At 45.8% G+C, this 22835-nt stretch overlaps 1 protein-coding gene across 4 annotated transcripts in view; it reads right to left on the bottom strand.

Annotated features, from left to right (window-relative positions):
• LOC133366582 (myosin-10-like) overlaps positions 1-16763 on the bottom strand; it is a 61056-nt gene extending 44293 nt beyond the window's left edge. For 3 of the 4 annotated variants that reach the window (XM_061589834.1, XM_061589833.1, XM_061589835.1), the window contains exons 1-4: positions 5102-5460; positions 2313-2469; positions 1948-1975; positions 245-347 (exon numbers count right to left, since the gene is read on the bottom strand). In XM_061589834.1, the coding sequence (XP_061445818.1) occupies positions 245-347; positions 1948-1975; positions 2313-2469; positions 5102-5458 (645 nt within the window). In that variant the 5' untranslated portion in view covers positions 5459-5460. Of the gene's footprint in view, positions 1-244; positions 348-1947; positions 1976-2312; positions 2470-5101; positions 5461-16688 lie in introns of those variants that run through there. The other variant, XM_061589832.1, reaches the window with a different exon arrangement.
• Positions 16764-22835: the final 6072 nt, after the last annotated feature.

Below are 22835 nucleotides of genomic sequence, written 5' to 3'. Positions count from 1 at the left end.
GGGAGAGAGGGGGGAGAGAGGGGGGAGAGAGGGGGGAGAGAAGGGGGAGAGAAGGGGGAGAGAGGGGGGAGAGAGAGAGAGAGAGAGCCAATTGGCTCTGCTTCAGGAATAGAAACAATGGGATTGGCAGAGGGATCAGACTAGTCCGCGTACAAAAAGAGAGGGTGCTCTTTCAGAGGGCAGTGGTGTAGGGGACAGAGCATGGCAAAAGCTAAGACATCATACATGGGCGAAACTCACTTACCGGCACATTGTGGTCCTTCCGGGCTTTGTGTGATGAAGCCACATGTGCCAAGTACTGGATCACTTTCTTAGTGTTCTCCGTCTTGCCAGCACCTGACTCACCCCTGCCAAGAAGACCAGACAGTGTGGGGTGAGAAAAAGAGGGCACTGGACCCTGGATGGCTCACACCACTTCCTCCCTCTCCCCTGGGCAAGGTTTAGCTGGGTGATCTCTTAAAGAGGTAAACAAATACAGTTATTTTGTCTTCCTGCTTTCTGGGTCTGCATCTCACATCAACTGAGCTGGTGTAGCACCAGTGACAAACAGTGTGAGCTGAGGACTGGGAAGCCTGTGGTTCAAATCCCATCCCAGCCAGGAACAGGGGTAATACCACAGTAATACAACTATGGTGAGCAGCACAGTGTACTAATTAGAGCCTGGGGGAGAGACTGTGGGTGGCCTGGGTCAAAATCCCGCTCAGCTACAAAGTTTACAGAGGTGGCTCTGGGCTAGTCACTGTCTCTTAGTCCTAGCCTTCCTCACAGAGTTGTCGTGAGGATAACGGGGAGGGATATATATGACTCCTTGCACTCTTCAGAGGAACAGTGAGATAAAAATATAATTAATTAATTAATTGTTTGAATTTTTTTTTTTTACCCCACCCTTCACCGTAAGGTCCCAGGACACTTTACAACATTATAATAATACAATATTAAAAATCAGTTAAAACAATTTATATCAGAAGAATAGGGTGGGTCTTCAAACTACATCTCAGCTGCCAAAGGCAGAGTAAAAAGGTGTGTCTTCAGCACACGATGAAAGCTATACAAATGAAGGCACCAGATACACCTTTGTGGGAAGGGAATTCCACAGCTTAAGAGCTGCCACAAAGAATGCCCTTTCTTGGGCCAACACCCTCATGAACTTCTGATGGCTGCAAAACTACCAAGAGGGCCTCCTCTGTTGATCTTAACATTCAAGAAGATCTGTAGGGAAGGAGGCAGTCTTTCAGATAATTGGAGCCCAAGTCATTTAGAGCCTTGAACACTAAATTGGGCCCAGAAACAAACTGGCAACCATTGCAACTGTTTAAAAAAGAAGTCGTATGAGTTCTAAGTAGAACCCCAGCCAGTAATCTGGCTGCTACATTTTATTAACAATAATCACCCATTTCACAGGTCTGTTTGCAAGGATTGCTGAGGTAAGATATGTGAAGTCCTTTGAATGCTCTCAAGTGATATCTAAACGCTAAACATTTATTTATTTATTTCCCTCTTACTTTGGTGACAAGCCTCATAGTTTCGGCCTCAGATTAGCCAGTTTTGTCAGGAGAGAGGCAGGCACATTGCTACGGAAAAAACACTTCAAACCCAGCCTGGCATCTGAATGGAGCAGGAGGAAGTTAGGCAAATGAAGTTCAGGATGGGGGTTCATAAGGCTGTGTGAGTGCGCTGATCAGCTCTCCATGCAACAGCTGTTGCAGGACCAATATCATGGACAGTTGTCAGAACCGCAGAGATTCTCTTGATCCTGCTTTAACTGGCATACTTTAAATACTACTGTATTCTGGAGCATAGTGTCCTTTTGGCCACATAGATTTCCAGAGTCTCTGACAACAGGCATGCAAAGCAATGGGTGTTGAATAGCTTTGGCCTACCCGCATACCTACTGCTGATAGCCCCTCCCCAACAGGTAAACCATCCCCAGTTCCTGGTGACACTCACGTGCATAGAATAGACTGATCCTCTCGGTCTGGAGGGGGAAGAGAAACAGAAAACATTCAGAGACTAGTTGGTCCCAGAAACAGACTCAGGATCATTTTCTTCCACTAGAGGGCACCACAGACAGACATTTAATCACCCTCCCACAGTTCACCAGTGGCAGGATTTTAGGACCTCTGTAACACATATCACACTGCACACACATCCCAAAGTCATACACATTTTCTCCCATCCAATTCAGTTTGGGAATGGGGAACTGCTTAAACTTTTCTACCCCTCCCCACCTTCCATGGGATACAGGAAGTTGTTCCGAGGTTTCTCCCTGCCCCAGTCTAATTTCTAACTAGTCCCTTGCTTCCAATTCATACCCTGCAGCATGCTTCGATAGGCAGCTTCAGAGATGGCATAGATGTGAGGGGGCATCTCATGGCGTTTCTTGCCCCGGTACATCTCCACAATCTGTTCCGTGTAGATGGGCAAGTTCTTGTACGGGTTGATGACTACACAGAAAAGCCCTGAATATGTCTGCCGTTGCAGGAGAAGGAGAGGGAGAGGAGGCGTATCAGAACAGTTCCACAAACCCCATCCCAAACCATATACATATACCACAAGGTTAAATATGCTTGCGCACAAGTGCTCTCAATTTGCATGCTTTATTCCAAAACCAACATTTGAAAACTGGAAATTTCTTTTGCTTCAGGCAGAAGTGAAATTGTAGAAAAGGAGACGTAGGCCAGTTTAATCTACTTCAGTTTATCAATCAAACATGTTTTGATGCTGGGCAGGGACCAAACACCTAGCACCTGGTTTACATATGTAGCAATTTGAGGAAGGAGTGGGTATGTGGTGGGAAGAGGCAATTCTAACTTAAATACCTTTTCATCTCTGAAGTGAAAAGTCTTTGGCTCTGGACTAGAACTCTTTTTTTTCAATAATATCGGAAAGGTGGATGCAAGAAAATGATGCCCCCTCTGGAATCACCTGGCCCAAAACAACTGCCTCATCTGGCTTCATAATTAGGCCATCCCTGGGTACATCTTAACAGTTAAAAACAAAAATCCAATGGGCTGGCTTAAAAAGGTTAACAAATTGTTCCCACATAATCCAATGAGCGTTGATTCTGGCAAACATTTCATGCTGCAGTGGCCATGTTTTTTAAACTAGTTGCCGATTGGCTTTTGGCACACCCCCACTGGCCCATTTTCAGGCTGGTTTATGGTGGCATGCTAAGAGCCAAATTCCACCCACAGCAGTGCAATCCAGTGGTGCAGTTACGTAATTTTCGACTCTGGACTTAATGGCCTTACTGGAAGGGGAGGGGAGGGAACTCTTTAGATGGAAATGTCTATTACTTCTCTTACTTCAAAAATGTGTTAAGCCAGCCCTGCTGCAGTATCAGGACTTCCTGTCCATTCTGCTGAATGGGGCCTTGGACTCCCCTCCTGCCCCCAAGATCTACCCTGACCATACCACTGGCACAATTATGTGACTGTTTTATTGCAAGGCCAATGAGGCTGAAAGCCTGTATAAAACCACTGAAGGATTGCTTGTGTTATGGGCTGAAATATTGAGAGAATCACCCCTTGAGTAGAATATGAAGCAATAGATTACAGGAAGCAGATGTAGGCTAAGCAGCAGGAAAAACACCTGGACAGGCTTGCCAGTGGAAGATGCTGCCCAGGAAGGCTGCACAGTTCCCTTCCATGTGGCCCTTTGTGTCCCCTAAAAGGCATGTCCCATTGGGGTATTTCACATACAAGGTATTCTGCCTCAAAGCAGAAAACACAACTAGGTTATCCACGTTGAGGCTTCCACCTTTAAGATTCAGTGCGTATGTGTGTGTTTGTGACTGTGCCCTCAGGAGAATTCATTTCACACCCCGTTGCCGGCTCCTCTTCTAGCTAAACAGGTCTAGTCCGTTCCCGCCCCGATACCCAGCTGCAGGGGTGGGGATTGGAGAGAGGGGAGGGAGGGAGAGCACTGGGCTGTCCACGAGTCAGCAGTGACGTATGGCCGAGAGAATGCCGTGCCTCTCAGGGCAGCCTTTTGTGCCCGCTTGGGTGCCACGGAAACCAAAGCTGACAATGCCAGCCAGGACAGAAGAGGAGGCACATATCTTTCCCCCACTTCCTTTTTGTAGCTAGTAGCACATTACAGGGGTGGTGGAGAAGACTCCGCTTCCCCCTTCTGGCATCATCACCCACACATACATGCAGTCCACAAACCAGGAACAATAAAACTCCAACATTAAGCTCCAGAACCTCCTCCTCCTCCTCTTCCCTGGCAGCAGCAGCAGCAATGACTGAGCAGCTCAGCATCCTTCTCACAAGGGAAAAATAGCCCTATGGGCCAAGCTCATACACTCCCGGAGCCTTCCCCCAGTAGGGGGCACAGTGGCTCCACTTTGTCTGAAATCAGCAAAAGGGGCCAAGTAGGAAAATACCTATAGGAGGCGTGGCTAGCCTGTGGCCCTGCGTCAGATGTGGTTGGACTCCAACACCCACCAATCCCAGCATACAAGGCCAGTGATCAGAGATGATGGGCTCTGGGGCCACCAACATTTGGAGGGCCGCAGATTCCCCAGTCTTAAATTAGAGAGTCACATACTATCACAGGTACTTCCAGTTTAAATTTTGGAAATTGCCAGTTTTCCATTCTGACTTCCAGTGCCAACAGCTTTTTCCAAAGGGAAGACAAGGCCTAGAGTGGCCCTTCTTTGCACCAATAAGAATCATGACTAATGACAGCTTTCCATTTTTTACAGCAAGTTCAGGCTGTGTGTCACTCTAGCAATTTTCTATCTCTATGGTGGCAACACTAATATAAGTTGCAACATTCGGTTTTGCCAGCATAGGAGTGTTTTCAGTGGATGAGAGAATGCGATGATGGGAGCAAGAACTCTGAAGGTTCCATTGGGAAGAAGGTGAAGCTAGAGGGTTAAAGTCAGACAGGCCTGGATGCCAGGGAGTGAGGGGCGCGGGAGTCTTAGGGAGGGAAACGGGTTAGTCACTGCAAGGGATGCTAGGAGACAGGACCTTGGATCTCCAGGAGGAGGTTATGATCACTGTGGAACTGAGAGAGGTGAGAGGGTGCAGCTGGGTACTTTGGGAAGGGTGCAGTTGGCAGACACAGAGGCAAGACTCCCATGCCAACTCACATAGATGAGGCCTGAATAGTAGCGGTCCTTGAGGTTATGCAGCACAGAGGCCTCGTTGAGGCAGGTCAGCTCCGCCATGTCCTCCACCTTGGTGAACTTGGGGGGATTCATCTTCTGGATGTCGTCCTTGGCGACCAGCACCTGACGCCCATTCTCAGCAAGTTCCACCAGCACCTCATCTCCCCGCTCTTCGCGCAGCCCAGCCGCCTCAAAACCATGTCGCTCAGAAGGGACCCACACCAGCCGCTTGGCCGTCCAGTCGGCCTGCGATGCTGGGTTTCCCACCTGGTTCCGGTCCACAAACAGGTATCTCTCGGCACTGGCGTCACCCCGTGGAGTGGGGGCCCGGACAGCCATGGCTGGGGGGGGGGGGGAGAAGAGAGGAGAAAACCAAGAAAAGATCAGAGAGGCAACATTTCGGTTACACCCCAGTCCTGAAATGCATATTCTAAGTAGTGGGATAAGCAGGGAATGGAAATATTTGAAGCATTGTCTTGACTATCAAATACAACACTTGACCAAATCCTTTGGACTTAGAGAAACATCTTAAATAAACATTATAATGCCAATAAAGAACTCGTGTTTACAAAGTAATCTCTGGGAAATAAAACATGGGTTTTAGTGACGGTGGAGTAAATTGTGGGAAAGCAAAAATTAACTGGAACCAAGACTTTGGGGTCCCCAGCCAGAATACTGTGGTTTGAATGCATTGAGAGAGAAAACATATAAGCTGGGCTGAGGATTGTCTCTGTTGTTGCTAGCTAAAGGATGCCTTTGCAGTGCATCCTTATTCAGATGTATGTATCAAACAGATTATTTTCCACTTCCCACCATGTTTTCAATTTTACCTTAGACTAAGACAGCATAATATTTAAAAAAAAATTAAGGTCCTCTCACATCATCACTGGCCCAACATACATACACACACAGACTCTCAGGTTCCACAAAATATAACCACTGGAAAGCTAGAATTCAGCTGTATAGAGATTGGGAGACTCTCTCAGGAACCCTGGCTGCCTCTCATCTCACCTCCAACCCCCTTTCAAGCACCTAGTAGGTTCATTTCTCCTTCCAGAAAATCTAGGCTCCCAACCTTTTTTCCCTCATTCCTGGCCTAGCGACCCCAGTCAGCCATCTGGCTGATGAGCTAGATTTTCCAGCTCTCCCACCTACCTCCTCCAGATCCCCGCCTACCCCCTACCCCCTCCAGACCTCTGCTGGAGCCAGACACTTGCGTCCTTGTTCCAGTCGCCAGTCAGTCGCTGGGGTCTCCTCTATGACATGAGGCTTTACCGTTCCTTTGCAAGAACGGAACTACGAAGAGGATCACTCCGTCACCACTATTATTTCACAGGAGCTTGTCATAGTGCTTTGCTCCCTACATGTTCCACACAATATTTTTCCTGCCAATCCCACCCTACAGTGGTTTTCCTGAGTCCTGCTTTTGGTTTTTAGAAACACAGCTACTGAGGAGCCTAAACTTGTCTGATGTTGCAAGCTCAGACCTGGAAGGCTCACTCAACCAGAGCCCAAATTCCAGACACATGGGAACTGACTGTGCTTACTTTGCAAAACTAGGAACACACTCTGCATATGCTCAAAGCTACTCTGCTCGTTAGCATTCTCTCTCAGGACACACTGAGGACACATACTCAGGACACTGACATAAAGGTTCCAATACTTAGCCCTAATGAGGCTCAACACAATTTAAGTAAACTCTGCTAATCCAAGTTGTGGATCTGGTCAGTACCTAGCTGAGTTACCCTTGAAAATCCCTATGTATGCTGCCTTAAGCAGGCCTAGGATACGTATGTGGCATACCTAGACAACTGCAGGCCCTTAGTGCCCTTGCAGAGACCACTAATGATACCTGTGTCTTGGGCGGCTGGATCTAGAAGCTGCCATAAAAATTTCCTACAATGCTCCTAGTATAGCATCACTCCCACATAGTGTCATTTGCATACAGAGCAAAAGGTGGTAGGTGACGCTCTCTGAATGCCAAACAAGGCAGGTACAGCCCATTAAGCATGGGAAATTAAAATAGCAGCTCCCAGGACTTCCATTAGGAGTAACCAGGAGCTGATTAGATTGCCCACTGCCAGTTATGTCTATGACTTAGAAGAGAACCCACCAGAGATCATCCTGCTGACAGCCCCCTCAGCCCTAGAATTAGCACCAGCCTTGGAGTTCCATGATGGAAGAAAAGCAGGAAACAAACATACAAAATAATGGTACTCTTTGATCTGCCTCTGCTCTGCTCTGTCAATTGCCAGAAACTCAAATATTTCCAGGATGGGATAGAATGGCTTGATGCAACAGGAAAGGTGGGCAATGGGGAATCTTGCAGAGCACTTTGTTTTCTATTCTAGAGAGTTCTAGGACAGAAGAGAGAGAAAAGTCCATATGGGGCTGAGATGGAAGAGGAAACCGGCTCCACTGATTCCCACAAAGAGCAAAGGGCGGTAGGTGACGCCCTTTGGCTGCCAACCAAGGCAGGTGCAACCTGCTGAGCATACCTGCGCCTGGCAACCACCTGCTGAAGCTGCCACACCCCTGCCCAAAAACATAGGAGCTGCGAGCTCCTAACCAGACCTCTAATGTGCTGAGCCCAGAGAACCCACACATCCTGGGTTTGCTTTTACTTTCTCTCCCCCCCCTTTTTCCTCTTCTGAGAGAACCCTCAAATCTTTCTATCTTATTTCTCCATGTCTACCATATTTTTCTACAAAACGCAAACAAGCTCTCTCCTATTTACTTTGGATTAAGCTAGAACAGCCAGCCAGTTTCCCGGGGTGCCATATTCAAAATACTGACACAAATTAAAACGCCTTGAGTGATTGCTTCTCTTCTAAACTATCCAGATCTTTTTCACACATATACACAGGACCTCCCATAGCTGCCCAGCTCCTAGATCCGCTGTGCCCTTCTCCCCCATCCGCCTGGTAATTATGCACATCGCACCTTGAGACCCTGGGCTCCTACACAGCCCTTTCTCCTTACATACCATCTTTCGATTATGGAAACCAGGCTAGAGATGTGAAGGCCAAGAAAAAAACCTGAAAAATTCAGGAAAAAAACTTGTTCCCCAATATTTTTCTCCACGAGGGGAGAGTTCAGAAAAAACAGTCCCCCCCTGCCATTTTCCCATTTTTTCTCCCAGGCCTTCACATATCTAAACCAGGCTCCTAAACCAGGCCTCCCCCAGGGCCTGAGCACTTCTGGCTCTATTTACCCACTTTACTGAAATGCATGCTTTGGAAACCCCAGCCCTTTGATTGTTTTAGTGCAAAGAAGTGCAAAATTATCTGCACAAGCTCAAGTACCACACCTACCAGTTATGGAAGGGGGGAAAAAACAAACAGCCACGGCATTAGGCCCAACACTATGTCCAAAGAACCCCAGAATCCTGGCTCCCCATTCCATTGCTCTAAATTACTAGGCCTCAGTCCTTGCCTAAAGAACCCAGGAGTCTTGGCTCCAGCCCTCTCCTGCCCCAGACAATTCCTTTTTTCTTCTTTCCCTCCCTTTTTTGGCAGAACATTATCCTGCCTTCCAGCACATTCCATGCTGTCTCCCACTAGGCCTCACTCCCATGCCACCAGTGAGGATTGGTCAACTAAGCAAGTCTGAGGCAAGACAAGTGCCAAGCAACACCTCCCCAAGTCCTGCCAAACAGTGCCCAGCCAAGTGGCACTAACAAGCCAGCTGCGCCCTTGTTAGCTAATTAATTTGCTGAGCAATCCCAGGGTGAGGCCATTAGGGTGGTGGCAAACAATTGCCTCAGGGCCCTTGAGGCCTTGACAAAGCAAGGATCCTTACTATAGAGAATCCCAGGTCCTAGACTCCCCCCGTCTCCAAACCCCCTCAAACGAAAAGGCAGATCAAATGGGGGGAAGGCACAGAGGGAGAACCAGAGAGAAGCTTGGGATTTCTTGAGGCAGTTTTCATTCAAGCTCCAGTACATAATCTATAACTGCCACTTTCCCCCCCTTTAACAGAGCTCTTGTATCTTTCAACAGCTGTGACAGACAGAAATTGAACAGGTGCAGTTTCTCCCAGCATGATGTTGCAACCCTGGGGAAAGCTTCACCTGATGAATTTGGGGAAAGAACATTGCTGTTAAAGGCACAGGATCCTTGCCAGGAGGAAAAAAAGATGCAACTCTAACATGTCCTAGTATTGGAATGTTAGGAATGGGATGTTAGGTTTGCCTGAATGGCCAGAAAAAACACACACAGAGAGCCTGATCTACTCTAGTTCTTTAGTAGAGGTGTGATATGCATAAATCAACATAAATGAAAAGCTTTTCATGGCATGGAGCTGAGCTGAAGAATGTTGCTTTCTAATTGCTGCACATTAAAAAAAAGAAAAGGATAATTGCAGAGGCCCAGTTCTGGAGTTCATAAGTGCAATGTGGGAAGCTGAACTTAAGAGCTTCTCAGGGAAGGAAGTGGGGCCTAGTAGATAAGGTGCAGGAGATCTGCTGTGACCCCACAGCATGCCTGGATTCTCAGTCGAATTTAGTTACAGTCATTACAAGACTCGTTTTAAATAGTCAATGAATCATTAATTTATTTTATGCTATGCCTCATGGATTGTGGCAAACAGATTATGTATTTCAACTCATGCAAGTGAGCACACTTGCAAATGAGCTAATACAGCATCTTTCTCAGGAAGAGAGTACAATATTTGATCAACAGGGGTGGGGAGGAAAGGAATTACTATGACTGAGGGGTGTCTAGGAGGATGTGTTTCTGTCTCCATGGGATGTGCTGCAAAGAGTGGGAGAGCAAAAGAAGCGTTCACTAAGATGGAGGGACTGGGGGCCAGTAGGGACACAGGGGGTTAAAACAAGGGAAGGAGAACATGACCCAACATTCACTTTTTTTTTTAAAGAGGGAAAAGTTCCTCCCTTCATCCCACTTTGTGGAGACTGCCCTGCCAATGCCCCCTTGTGCTCAGCTGGTGGTTTGAGACTGGCAGCGCCCGCAATGGAATCACAAGAATGCCCTTGAAAACCCACAACCCAAATGGCACTGGCAAGCAGGCAACCTGAACTGCAAGGACAATTTCAAACCCTCGCCTTTCCGGCACCAAACGGACAATGAAAAAAATGTTGATGGGCGGGCATTAGGGTGGGAGGGGTAGAGAGCAGAGAGAGATACAAAGAAGAAAAATAAATGTTTTGGATAAGACAGAACATTCACATTATAATGAAAAATCCTGATGAGGAATGCGGGTGGACATACAGGGCTTTTCGGCCCTGTGGGTTTGATCTGGCCCGGATATTCCAAAAGGAAGCCACAAGGTGTGGCACCATGCCCAGGGGTAATTGGTTCCAAATGAGTCTCCCTCTGGGGCGCGGCATGGGTAAAGAGGCAGAAAACACAGATCTATGCAGAGGTGCCAGTTGAAGTATTGCATCTTCAAAGCTGGTTGAACATGAGAAGCTCAAAGGGAGTGGTGCCTACTGTTTGAAGAGGGAGAGGCTGGGAGCCAGGATTCCTGGGCTCTCTAGGCCGGGAGGGCACCCCGTGAGATAGAAAAGGAGGTTATGGGGAGCAGGAGGGAGCAGAGAGCAGAGAGGGAAATGGGCTTGAGTGGGTTAAGAGAGGGAAGCAACTTCCCATGGGTTGAAATCTTCCTATAATTGTTAGTTAAGATAGCCGCAAGAGTTGTTTTGCTTTGGGATGAACAAAATATTTTTAGTGTGGCTGCCTCCCCGATTTCAGAGGCTACTTAAACCCCCAGAAGGCAGTGCCTGACTTGCATGCTCTGCTTGATTCTCAGCTGCCCGTTCAAACCTATTTGCGTTAAGAGTCATCAGCCTCTGCTTTTCACCTGTCAAAATGTCTTGTTGCAGCAGAGCAGCAGCAAAAAGCACACGCAAAAACAGCAAGAACTACCCAACACCAAATCTACCATGTGTCCCAGCGATCGCAGGAGTCACAGCTCCCTATCTCTTCTTGATTCAGTACCACAGGCCTCCTGAGAAACCCAAGAGTCCTGTTTCCTGTCACCAGTGTTAACCAGAAAGTAAGCCTCTAGGATTCCCAAACACTTCCAAAGACTGACAAAAGAGAAACCCCAGACCTCACTTGATTTACGTTCAATGAACAAAGCTGAACAGAGTTTGGCAAAAAGCGAACCAAGTGAGTAACCTCCATGCCCCACCAACAAGCCTTTGAAATATTAGGGCATAGGAGCTACTTCACCACTCTCCTGCTCACCTGGGGTAAGGAGCAATTGCTTTTATTCATTTATTACATTTATAGCCTGCCTTTCCTCCAAGGAGCTCAAGGTGGCATATATGGTTCTCCCACCCCCTCCATTTTACCCTCACAGCCACCCTGTAATGTAGGCTAGGATGAGAGACAGTGACCGGTCTGAAGTCACCCAGCAAACTTCATGGCTGAGAGAGCATTTGAACCCCAGTCTCCCAGGTCCACATCCTACACTCTTAATGGTGTGGTGTAGAGGTTAGAGTCTAACCCAATAGTTCTTAAGATTGTTTGGGTCACAGACCCCTTTGAGAAGCTGATGAAAGCTATGGACCCTCATAAACAAACACACACAATTAATTTTATTGCATTGGAAACTGATTTTTTTTTGCGCCCAGTTCATGGACCCCCTGAAGCACATTCATGGATGGCCTAGGGGTCTCTTGTTCTATCTGTCCTCTTCCACAAGGACCCCAGGCTTCTCTACAGCAAAACACCTACAGCAGCATGGCCACTGTCACTACATCTACTCTCAGGGCCCAAGGAAAACAGTGACAACAAATCAAATCATTTTTGTACTTGGCTGAGGCCTAGCAGAAATTCCCAGCACAGCATCTCTTCACTTGGAAGGAACATAAAGACAGTAACCATGTCCTCACTGGATCTTGCATTAAACCTGGAAGCCTGTCCTTCCTCTCTTTACCGTTTAACTTAGAAGACCAAGAGGGAAGAGAAAAGAAGAGCATCATAGCATTGCACTTTCATGAGTGCTATAGTGGCTGCACTTCAAAGCTCTGTGACTGCTTTAAGGATTTAAGGCTCAGACAGAGAGAGGGGGGAAGAGGGGGAGAGGGGAGGGGGGAGGGGGGAGAGGGGAGAGGGGAGGGGGGAGAGGGGAGAGGGGAGGGGGGAGAGGGGAGAGAGAGAGAGAGAGATGAAAACAGCCATGCTACCTTTGTGTTGTGAGAGAGAGGGAGAGATGAAAACAACCATGCTACCTTTGTGTTGTGTTTCTGTGCTACAACACTATGACAGCTGCCTCTTCGGGAAGGGGAGAGGAACAGCTGATCAGAACAGGAAGTGAGAACCATCTACTCAATAATTATCTGCAAATCTAACATACTTATTTCAAATACATGCATTTACCTACACCCCTCAGAGAGCACATCTCTGCATTTTCTATTTTTCATCTTGGTTGTCTATTTCATAGAATTTTGACCCTGAGATTGCAGGGTACTTTACTTAAAACCTAAGCCAGAGATGGGGAACCTGTGAGCCTTCTGATGTTGTTGGACAAGTCCCCATCTGCGCCAGCCAGCATGGCTAACGATCCGAGATGATGGGAGTTGGAGTGCAACAACATGTGGAGGACCACAGGTTCCTCACCCCTGTGCTACAAGGCCAAAAAACACTAAAAACCTTCATCTTCTGGCAAAAATATAAATCCCACACCTATTAAATGGGGGGGGAGAAACTGAACCCTACATCCCTCCACATCCCAGCAGCCCTCATGACACTTCAAGCGTACACGTTTGAAAGTCTTCTTCTATGCCTCTGCCATATGGGTCCCACTCCCTAGTGAATTCTCTGTCCTCTTCCCAGCGTGGGCAGTGACAGCCCCTTCTCTACCTCTCCACCTCACAAATCTCCAAACCTCACCTCAATTCATTATCTGGTTAGCCAGAATTTAAAGGCAGGAGGAATCTGGGTTTCCACAAGTCAATGGGAATTTGGGAGTCAGGATAGTTGGCTTTCTTGAGGGAAGGATATAAGAGGGATGTCAGGAGCCCAGCCTCCTGGATTCCCCAAGAGGAAAGTAAGGATAGGAATGCGATAGATAAAAGAGTTTGGAGAAATGACTCCTGGATTAGATGATAGGAAAAGTCACACTGGATGCATCAGAGCAGCCTTGCTGGCTGATATGACCAAAACATCTGGAGGGCACCAGCTTGGAGAAGGCTACATTAGAGCAAGAGGACAAGGAGAAAGGACTCCTGGATTTATCTGGAAACAGGATGGGGAAATATGTGGGTTCCAGCCAAGTGGCTGGGAGCCAGGACTCCCAAGTACTCTGGGCCTCTCTGGGGTGACAGCCACTATCTTTATAACTATCATAGTCACAGAGTGAAATAACAAACCTGACTTGAATGTGTGTCACTCTGTATATATGTGTGTGTGTGTGAAGTTAATGTCTGAGAGTGTGCAGCTTTTGCGTCTGCCCGCGTGGCTCCTACCCCTTTCTCCAGAGCTCATGACACGCCTGCTAATTGTTTTGCCGGCCGGCTCATATGACTCCCAACGTATCCAGACCTTTCTGCCAAGATCCCTGTTCCAAGTTTAGGACCGAGCAGAGAGGCGGGGGGGGGGCAGGGAACAGGCTGCTTCCATGGCGTAAAGGCGCCCTTTGCTGCTATAAATACCAGTTGCCTACAACATAACTGTTTGGTGCTCAAGTCCAGCAGAGACACGGCATGGGAAAGGGCAAAGAAAATTAATCAGATCTCTCTCAGTTCTTCCTCCAGCTCAACATGAAACCAGACTATTTGGAATTAACCTTTTTTTTTAAAAAAAGACACTTTGATTTCTGTTATTTGCACATGCCTAGCATTACATACACCACCACCTTCTCCTTCAAGAGTTTGGAATGAAATGCTCAACGCATGGCGCATTACTGAACACCCCCATGCCAGTTACCATGTGTCTCCTCAAAGTACCCACTTTTACCACTTTTACCATAAAAAGCCTGCCTAAATCTCCAACCGCAGTTCACAGAAATATGAAAAACATGTGATATCAAGGATGGGGAAATAAACCCACCACCAATATTTTCACTGGCCCGCTTCAGCCAAAAATATTAACCTCTCTAGGGTTATGAAATCAGACAGACAGTCTCTTTGGACACAAAGTGCTTCCTGGCTGCTAGCTAACGGCCAGCAATTGCCTTTTGATCAACACATTCCACATTTGTTGAATGGTGGGCATGATGAAAGAAAGATGGTTTTTGACCACACAATTATGACTTGCCTGTATGAAATCATTGCTCTAAGCAACATCCTCAACTTTTCATTGCTTAAATAAATCACTGTTTCCCACTCACATGTCTCTCTTTTAGGAACAGATGAATCCAAATTTATGACAAGGTGGGGGCAGTTGAGGGTCACCTAATCCATAAACCATATCAGCTGTCAAACTTAACCCTTTAGACATTTAAGGGGGAGGAAAATCAGAATACAGCACACAATGCCCTCATTCACACATAACACTAAACTAAACCATAACTTAGTATGAACAATCCAACATGTGTATTCCTGGACAGGAGATCACAGCCATTTTGCTCCTCCTCAGTGTGCCGAGTTAAGTCATGGTTTAGTTTAGTGTGTCATCCAAACCAGGGCTCATAGTTTAGCTCTCTGAGACACCCTTGAGCTGTATACCCTAGGACAAACCTACGTTACAGCTCCTGGTTTGTGTGGGAGACCTAAAACATGAGCCCAGGGTTAGACAGCCCACTAAGCTAAACCCAGGCTTAGCTCTGCACAGCAGCATATCTACACAGAAGGAGCAAAGTGACTCCAGCATCCCACAACATATACTCATTTTCACTATACTATGGTTTGACTTAGCATTACGTGAGAACTCAACCCATGCAAGAGTTGCCACTATTAGGTCCATTCATTTGATTAATTATGCTCTAGCCTATAAAGGCTTATGCCGCAATAAAGTTATAAGTCTAAGGAACCACAGGATTCTGTTGTTTTCACTGCAAACAAACTAACACAGCCCACACACGCCCCTCTGGAATTCACAATTCTGTTGACACAGCAAGTTCCAAATGCTAAGCATTCCTTGGATTTGCAAATCAGATCTGTGCATTTTGGTGGCCTTTTGGATAAAACTCCTTAATTGGCTTGATTACATTCAGATGGTTCTTTCATCTGCGCTGAATTAGAGGTTAGACACATATAAATAAAAATAAACAAATTTCAAATACCTCCCTTTTTCATCATGAAAACATACAGCTGCATTCCTGAAGTACTTTATATTATTTTGGGCATAATACTCAGAAATTCCAGCACCTTTGTTCCAAAGTTCAACAAACGCAGGCATGCAATCATGCTTCCAGTTCACTGGGCAACACATTTAACGGCTGCAACCAACGGATAGCTGCCCTATTACATACTCGAGCATAGCAGATATATAAATGTAGACTCTGCACGCAATCACATTATCTCTGAGGATTTTGTTTCTTGCAGAGAACAGCAGTACAAAGTCTTTGCATTAGGGCACCTGCATTGCTGACCCACCTTGGGAGTTCATAGACAGGCCTATTCTTGCTGGCAAATCCAGGTATCTGGGGTTTAAAACATATACCCTACCTATATGTCCTTCTGCAGTGCCATCCTATTTTTTCATTTCAAACTCCTTCAGATTAAGTCCCTTTGACAATCTCTTTACATTAACAGTTCTATTACCAGTAACCAAGCCTCACCACTAGGCTTGCCGGCCCCTTAGTGATGCAAAATACCAGAGGCCTTTGCAGTAGGGTAGGTATTCCTCCTTGGCAGCAGAAACTGTTACCTCCACCCTTCACATCAGCAGTGGGCTTAGGTTGGGTTTTTTTACGCTACCGGGTCAGAGGATAAGAAAGGACTGCATATCTGTCTGTACCTGAGCAAAGCCCAGAATGGAGTGTAGGCGGGAATGGAGGACAGAGGAAAGCATCAGAAGAAATCTTGCAGAAATTCATTGGCTGACATTCTCTGGAATGGACAGTCAGATGGAGTCATGTATAAAGAAAAACTAAGGTAAGGGAATGAAGGGTACAGATTGATGAACGGAAAGCCAGACATCCCCATCTGGGCAAATGCAAGTAAGACAAGATGCACAGATTCGCAGAGAGGACACCAAAAGCACAGAAGCAGAGATAGAAAGAAAATAAATCATGGTACGAGCTGGAAAACATCAAGAAGCACTGATTCATAATATGGGGATGAACAGCAGATTATATAAGCAAATGCCCCCCTGTGAAAAAGCTAACTGCCATCTTTTCTGCCATTTCCAGATTCAATATCATCTCAGTTAACTACAAAGGATCACACCCCTACAGAAGCTGATCAACATTTTTTTGTTATGTGCCTTCAAGTCGATTTCGACTTATGGCGACCCTATGAATCAGCGACCTCCAATAGCAGATCAACAATTTAGATCATGTTATTATTTATTAATACAAAATAGATAGACAGGCAGACTCCTTGCCCCTCCCACTCTCCAGACCTTGGGAGAGACACCGTCTAGGAGACAGAGAGACTAAACCAAGGAGAAGGGCAGCCCAGAGAGAAGAGGGCCCTATACAAGCTGTACTGTACCTTAGCAGATAGGAGACACAAACGTTGACACCTCCAAGGCCCAACAGCAACTGAGCAGCCACGGGCTGGGAGGAGGAGTCCGGGTGTCGTAGTCACACCCACCACGACCAATCACAAAAGAGAGGGAGTGGCCGCGGTGCTCCTGATGGGGGAAATCTGACTGCAAGATAAAGATAGGCTGAAAAGGGCGGTTACACACCCACTTTCGGGTGGGGGGATAGAATGAGTGATAGGAGATCCCGCCAACCGGAGGAAGCAGAGCGGCTGGGCCCTTCTGGACCGTGAATGGGTTTCTTTGTGTGCGAACACATCGTGAGGGGGGGGAACGGATGAATGAGGTCTATTGTCTGCAGGGAGGGGGATTGGGATTACGTCAGAAGCTAGACCCCCCCCCACAAGCCTCTCCCCCCAAAAACCAAGTCATGCATTCTGTCCTCTGCAATTCCAGTCTCCTAGTGGACCCGTCTGCCGCACCACAGCGATCTGGTCTCCCATCCTCCTTTCCTTAACCCGTAAAATCAGGGACTCCCAAACTTTGTACTTAGAAAACGTATGCTGTGTTGCCAAATAATAAATTAGTGATATAATTATGGGTTTCCTGACAAGTGCTCCTTTGCACATGGGGTGCTCTTATGCATCTCTGAATGAGTCAAGCTTCAGCCTCTCCTCCTCCTTCTCCTAAAGAGCCTCTGTTAGGAGGTAGGTTATTATTCCGCATTTCTGCATCAGATGCAATGGGATCAGTCACCCATTCCTGATGGAATGGCATCAGGAAAATTAACTGGCTCACAGGAGGCTGCCCATTGCAGCTCTCAGTGTGCACTGCTGTACGCTGCTTCCAGCCAGGATGCCTGTTCAAGATCAGTGATACATACAGAAATGCAGTGGGTAATTCTTACTCTTTAAATTCCAAAAGTAAGCCTCTTGGGATATTAAGAGTGAACTTGTGTCTCTAGTTCTTTTTTGTTTTGTTTTTTAAAAGCACCGTTTGACTCTCAGATATTATGTCCCATGGCCTGAATTTGGTAGTACATGCCTAGCAATCAGATAGACTGCACAGATTCAGTTCCTGGGCTATCCACCTAAAAACGATGGAATACTTGAAAATTGCTGAGGGTCTTGATGGGCTTCTTAATTGTCTGTTGTGGCAACTGTAATGTGCTGGTTTTTATGTGTATGATTTTTAATTGCGTTTTTATTGCTTTTTTTCTTATATTGTATTTTATTCTATGTATTATATTACAATTCAAATTGTAATACAATAAAATTTAATATAAGAGTATAAGAAATAAAAGAAGCAATAAAAATACAGTTTAAGAAATAAATGTATTTAATATGGAAAGTCTGCAGAGCACCTGAATGAAGCTTATGGACCCCTGGTGGTCCCCGGGCCACAGTTGGGGAACCCCTGGGCTAAACAGCAGTGAAGTTGTCATGCCAACCAATTGAACATAGATCGTTTCCAGCTCTTTTATGTGGATGATCATTCACCCATTCAGGTAGATGCTGGTATATATCCTTCATGCAATAAAGTGCCACTTCATAACCCACCTCCCAGAGAAGGGGTACATTGTGATAAATAAGAGCATAATGTAAGAAGAGCCCTAATGGATCAGGCCAAAGGCCCATCTAATCCAAAATTCTGTTCTCACAGTGGCCAGCCAGATGCCTAAAAGAAGCCCACAAGCAGGAGCTGAGTGCAACAGCAGTCCTCCCACTGGTGATTCCCAGCAGCTGGTATACAGAGGTATACTGCCTCCGACAGTGAAGGGAGAACATAGCTATGGTGTGTATTAGCCATTGCAACAGCGTTATAGAGCTCTTGTGCAACAAATCCACTTTTTTAAACCAATCTGACCTTTTGCAGAAACCTTCCCTAACGTTGAAATACAGAAGGGATTATATTTATAAAAGTTAATTTCATTGTCTGACAGTAACAGTGAACCAACTTGTGTTTGTAATTAGCACTATTATCTAACCTGATGATGATTAACATAGGTTTTTTTGTTCTTATAATTACTATAATAAATAATAGATATATAATAAACTTATTTGTAGCATTTGCCACCTCTTAATTATGAAGGATCTTTTAAATTGTAGTTTACATGAATCATTTTTATGCTTATTGTACACTGCCCTGGAATCTACTGGATGAAGGGCGGTTTAAAAACTTTAAAAAAAATTAAAATCCCATAATAAATAGCACTGAAGCTGCAACCCTAACCTCCTTAGGATATAACACACATGCCCATCCGCTGGGCTCCGCTGGGCTGCCTCAGCCTCTGCAAAGGGGCAGAAGGCACTGCACCACTGCAGAGGCCTCCACTGTAGCTGAGGACAACTCAGCAAATTGAATGCTACCACCGCCAACATTCCCATGGGTGGTAGCGAGTGTAAGGCCTTGAAACAGGGTGTTATGGGTACAGAGTGGGAGTGGACCACAGCCAGCCATGGATCCGCTGGATCCTAAGTTGGTCCATCCCTGGAGATAAGGCCAAGATGGAGGTACCGTTAGTGAGTGGTTTCCATTTGGGCAGGTAGCCTGCTCTGGATGGAGATGCACTCCCCCTGACGGAGCAGATTCTTAACTTGGGGTACTCCTGGAATCATCGCTACTCACTAGAAGCCCAGGTAGCTTCAGTGGCAAAGAGTACCTATGCCAAGCTATGCCTGGTCAACAGCTACAGATTTTCTTGGACTGAGATAGCTTAGCTAATACATAGTCTCGATTAGACTGTTGCAGTGTGCTCTATGTGGGGCTGCCCTCAAAGATGTTACAGCAACTGCAGCTGGTGCATAAAGTGACAGCCAGTTTGTTGACCAGTGCCATGCAACTCCTATCCTTAAAGATTTGCATAGACTGCCTGTTCGCTACTAGACCCAGTTTGTTTTTTTGTGCCCCACAAGCTGCTCCTCAAATCTGTCCATTTTCTAAAATGTATTATTTTTTTAAACAACACTGATTGACCACTCTCATGGGTCCCTTTGGCCCAAACACAATTAGCCACTACTGCCCTTGACAGCACTGAGCTAACTGAACCAATGATCTGACACAGTGTAAGGCAGCCTCATATAATGAAGGTTCTCCCAGCCTAACATTCTTTCTGTCTCTTCTCACAAATGGGCCCACGTAAGTAGTTACAGTACAAGTAATTGGAAGTGGTGTGAAGTAGGTAGGTGTTATTAAGGGAGCTGATGCTAACTCTGCAAAGATGTAAATCTGGGTTGCTGTGTGGCTGCATGATGCTCACCAAAAGAAGGTCCCAGCTGTGCTAACCAATAGAGCCGATGCCACACAGCCATGTTGTAAGTAGGGTTGCCAGGCTCAGGGCCTGAGACTGATCCTGTATCTTTAGGAGAAGAGAAAGTCAGCCAAGTGCTGGAGTACTTGCAACACTGTAATGAGAAAAACCACAAGGCGAACTTCTCCCTTCCCCCTGCACAACTTTTAAAGATACAGAAGACCTCTTGGAGGCTGACTTTCTCTTTTCCTAAAGATACAGGATCAGTCTCGGGCCCTGAACCTGGCAACCCTAGTTGTAAGTGCATAGCAGCCATCGTAGAAGCCACATCTGCTGGGATGTAGGATTCCACTTTTGAGAGAGATTTGCTGAGGCAATCATATGCAAAAATAGTGTGAACAGGCTTCTTTGCTCACACACACACACACAGAGCAATTTACCATTACGATTTTTGAAGCACATAAAATTTACAGTAATTTGTATCTCACCAAAGCTACTCTACCCTCTTGTGGGGGATAGGTGTTTAGCTCCATTCCTAAAAGGCTGCCATGCCCATTTATTCCCAGGCCAGGTTCACGTTGCAAATGACACAGCAAAAACTCTATGGACGGGCACCAAGGGGAAATCACAGTAAATGAGATTTGTTGGGACAGGGCCTAAAGGAAAGGCTTCCTGAACTACTTTTAGAGGTAGAAGTGACTCAACAATCTGGCCTATGACAGTCCTCCATCCAGAATGATGATGCACTTATAGTGCAACACTATATTTATTCTTGTGACGCTAAGACACACTCTTGCCATACGCAAAGCTCATGAGCAAAAAATGGAAAGCGGAAATGTCCTCAGAACCCAAATAGGAGCATGCAGTCAGCATGGCAGAAGAAAGATGATAACAGCTTTTAAAATGTCCAAGACTTGTTACTGTAGAAGTCTGTTAGCTTTTAAGTTACATAGAATTCTTCATCAAGCACTTCAGTCTCAGCGGAAGTCAGACAGAATTCTTCATTGAGCAGTTCGGTCTGGGCTGGACAAGCTGCAAAAGGCCTTTGGAATGCAAATACTTGCACTTCCTTTTGGGGTCATATCCACATCTGACTCGAGCCATGGACTCACACGTGCCATACAGATTGACTGTGTCAGCAGCATTCAGTCAAACCTGTTGAAATATCTTCTGCAGTGCTTGTTCACATACAAAGCTGGTATAGTAGCTTTGAATTGAACTATCTCTTTGAATAATCTCGTGTTCAGGATACTTCCTTACTCTTTCCTTCAGGGAAGACCCGCACACACACATACACACAAACACCTGCTCAACCTCATCAGTCAAATCATTCAAGGGAAAGTTCCCCCTACCCAAGGGGTACCCGCCAGGCAGCAGAGATAAGGCTCACAGATAAGAAGAATGAAGAATAAGCACAATCCATCACTAGGACTTTGAATAGGAGATTGCATCAACTGTGCTTTCTTATGCACCACTCATTCATTTTTTTGAACTTGTGCAGGAGAATCCCAACACCCAGCACACTATACCCAAGGATTCCAGAGACACATATGAAACAACGCCCCCTGGTGTCCAAATAAAGAGACCCTGGTTTTCTATCTCCAGAAGTGCCAGAGGCTGTGATTGTAGTTAATTGTTGTTATATGACTTCAAGTAGATTACGACTTATGTATGGTGACCCCATGAATCAGCAACCTCCAATAGCATCTGTTATAAACTACCCTGTTCAGATCTTGTAAGTTCAGGTCTGTGGCTTCCTTTATGGAATCAATCCATCTCTTGTTTGGTCTTCCTCTTTTTCTACTCCCTTCTGTTTTTCCCAGAATTATTGTCTTTTCTAGTGACTCATGTCTTCTCATGACGTGTCCAAAGTATGATAACCTCCATTTCACCATTTTAGCTTCTAATGATAGTTCTGGTTTAATTTGTTCTAACACCCAATTATTCGTCTTTTTTCCGGTCCATGGTATCAGCAAAGCTCTCCTCCAACACCACATTTCAAATGAGTTGATTTTTCTATCTGCTTTCTTCACTGTCCAACTTTCACATCCATACATAGAGATCGGGGATATCATGGTCTGAATGATCCTGATTTTAGTGTTCTATGATACATTTTTGCATTTGAGGATCTTTTCTAGTTCTCTTATAGCTGCCCTCCCCAGTCCTAGCCTTCTTCTGGAATAAAGAAAGCCCCTGAAAACAGGTTAAGTTCTGTTATATTTGTCTCAAACTGAGCCCCAGGAGGTGGGTACTTTTTTTTTTAACAAAAAAAGTTACAGAACTATAGTTTTTAATTGTAATTAAAATTACGAATGAAAACATAAAAAGAATCCTGCTGGATCAAGCCCATGGCTCATCTGGTCTAGCATCCTGTTCTCACAGTGGCCTGATCCAGATGTCTATGGGGAGCCAGTATGCAGCACCTGAGCACAACACTACTCTCCCCACCAGCAATTTCCACTTAGCAAATGGAATTTAGAGGGCAACCAAGAGGTCTTCTGTATCTTTAAAAGTTGTGCAGGGGGAAGGGAGAATTCCACCTTGTAGTTTTTCCCATTACAGTGTTGCAAGAACACCTGCACTTGACTGACTTTCTCTTCTCCTAAAGATACAAGATCAGTCTCAGGCCCTGAGCCTGGCAACCCTACTCCCTCTGCCAGTGAAGGTACAACATAGCTTTATCTACCATTGAGTTGTCTAATCCTCTTTTAAAGAAAAATAAGACAATAATGTAGTTGTTCGTCACAAGGAATGATGGGTGATATTCAGTGGTAGAATCAGCTGATTGAAATCAGTGGGCTCATACTCGACTCCAAGTATGACTGCCATTGAATATCACCCATTATTCCTTGTGATGAACAACTACATTATCTTACTTGTCCATTGATTTCAATGGCTCTACCAC

Source organism: Rhineura floridana, chromosome 11 (genome assembly GCF_030035675.1).
Source record: "Rhineura floridana isolate rRhiFlo1 chromosome 11, rRhiFlo1.hap2, whole genome shotgun sequence".
NCBI lineage: Eukaryota > Metazoa > Chordata > Lepidosauria > Squamata > Rhineuridae > Rhineura > Rhineura floridana.
Note: the sequence above shows the minus strand (reverse complement) of the source record. Positions and strands in the feature narration are given on the sequence as shown.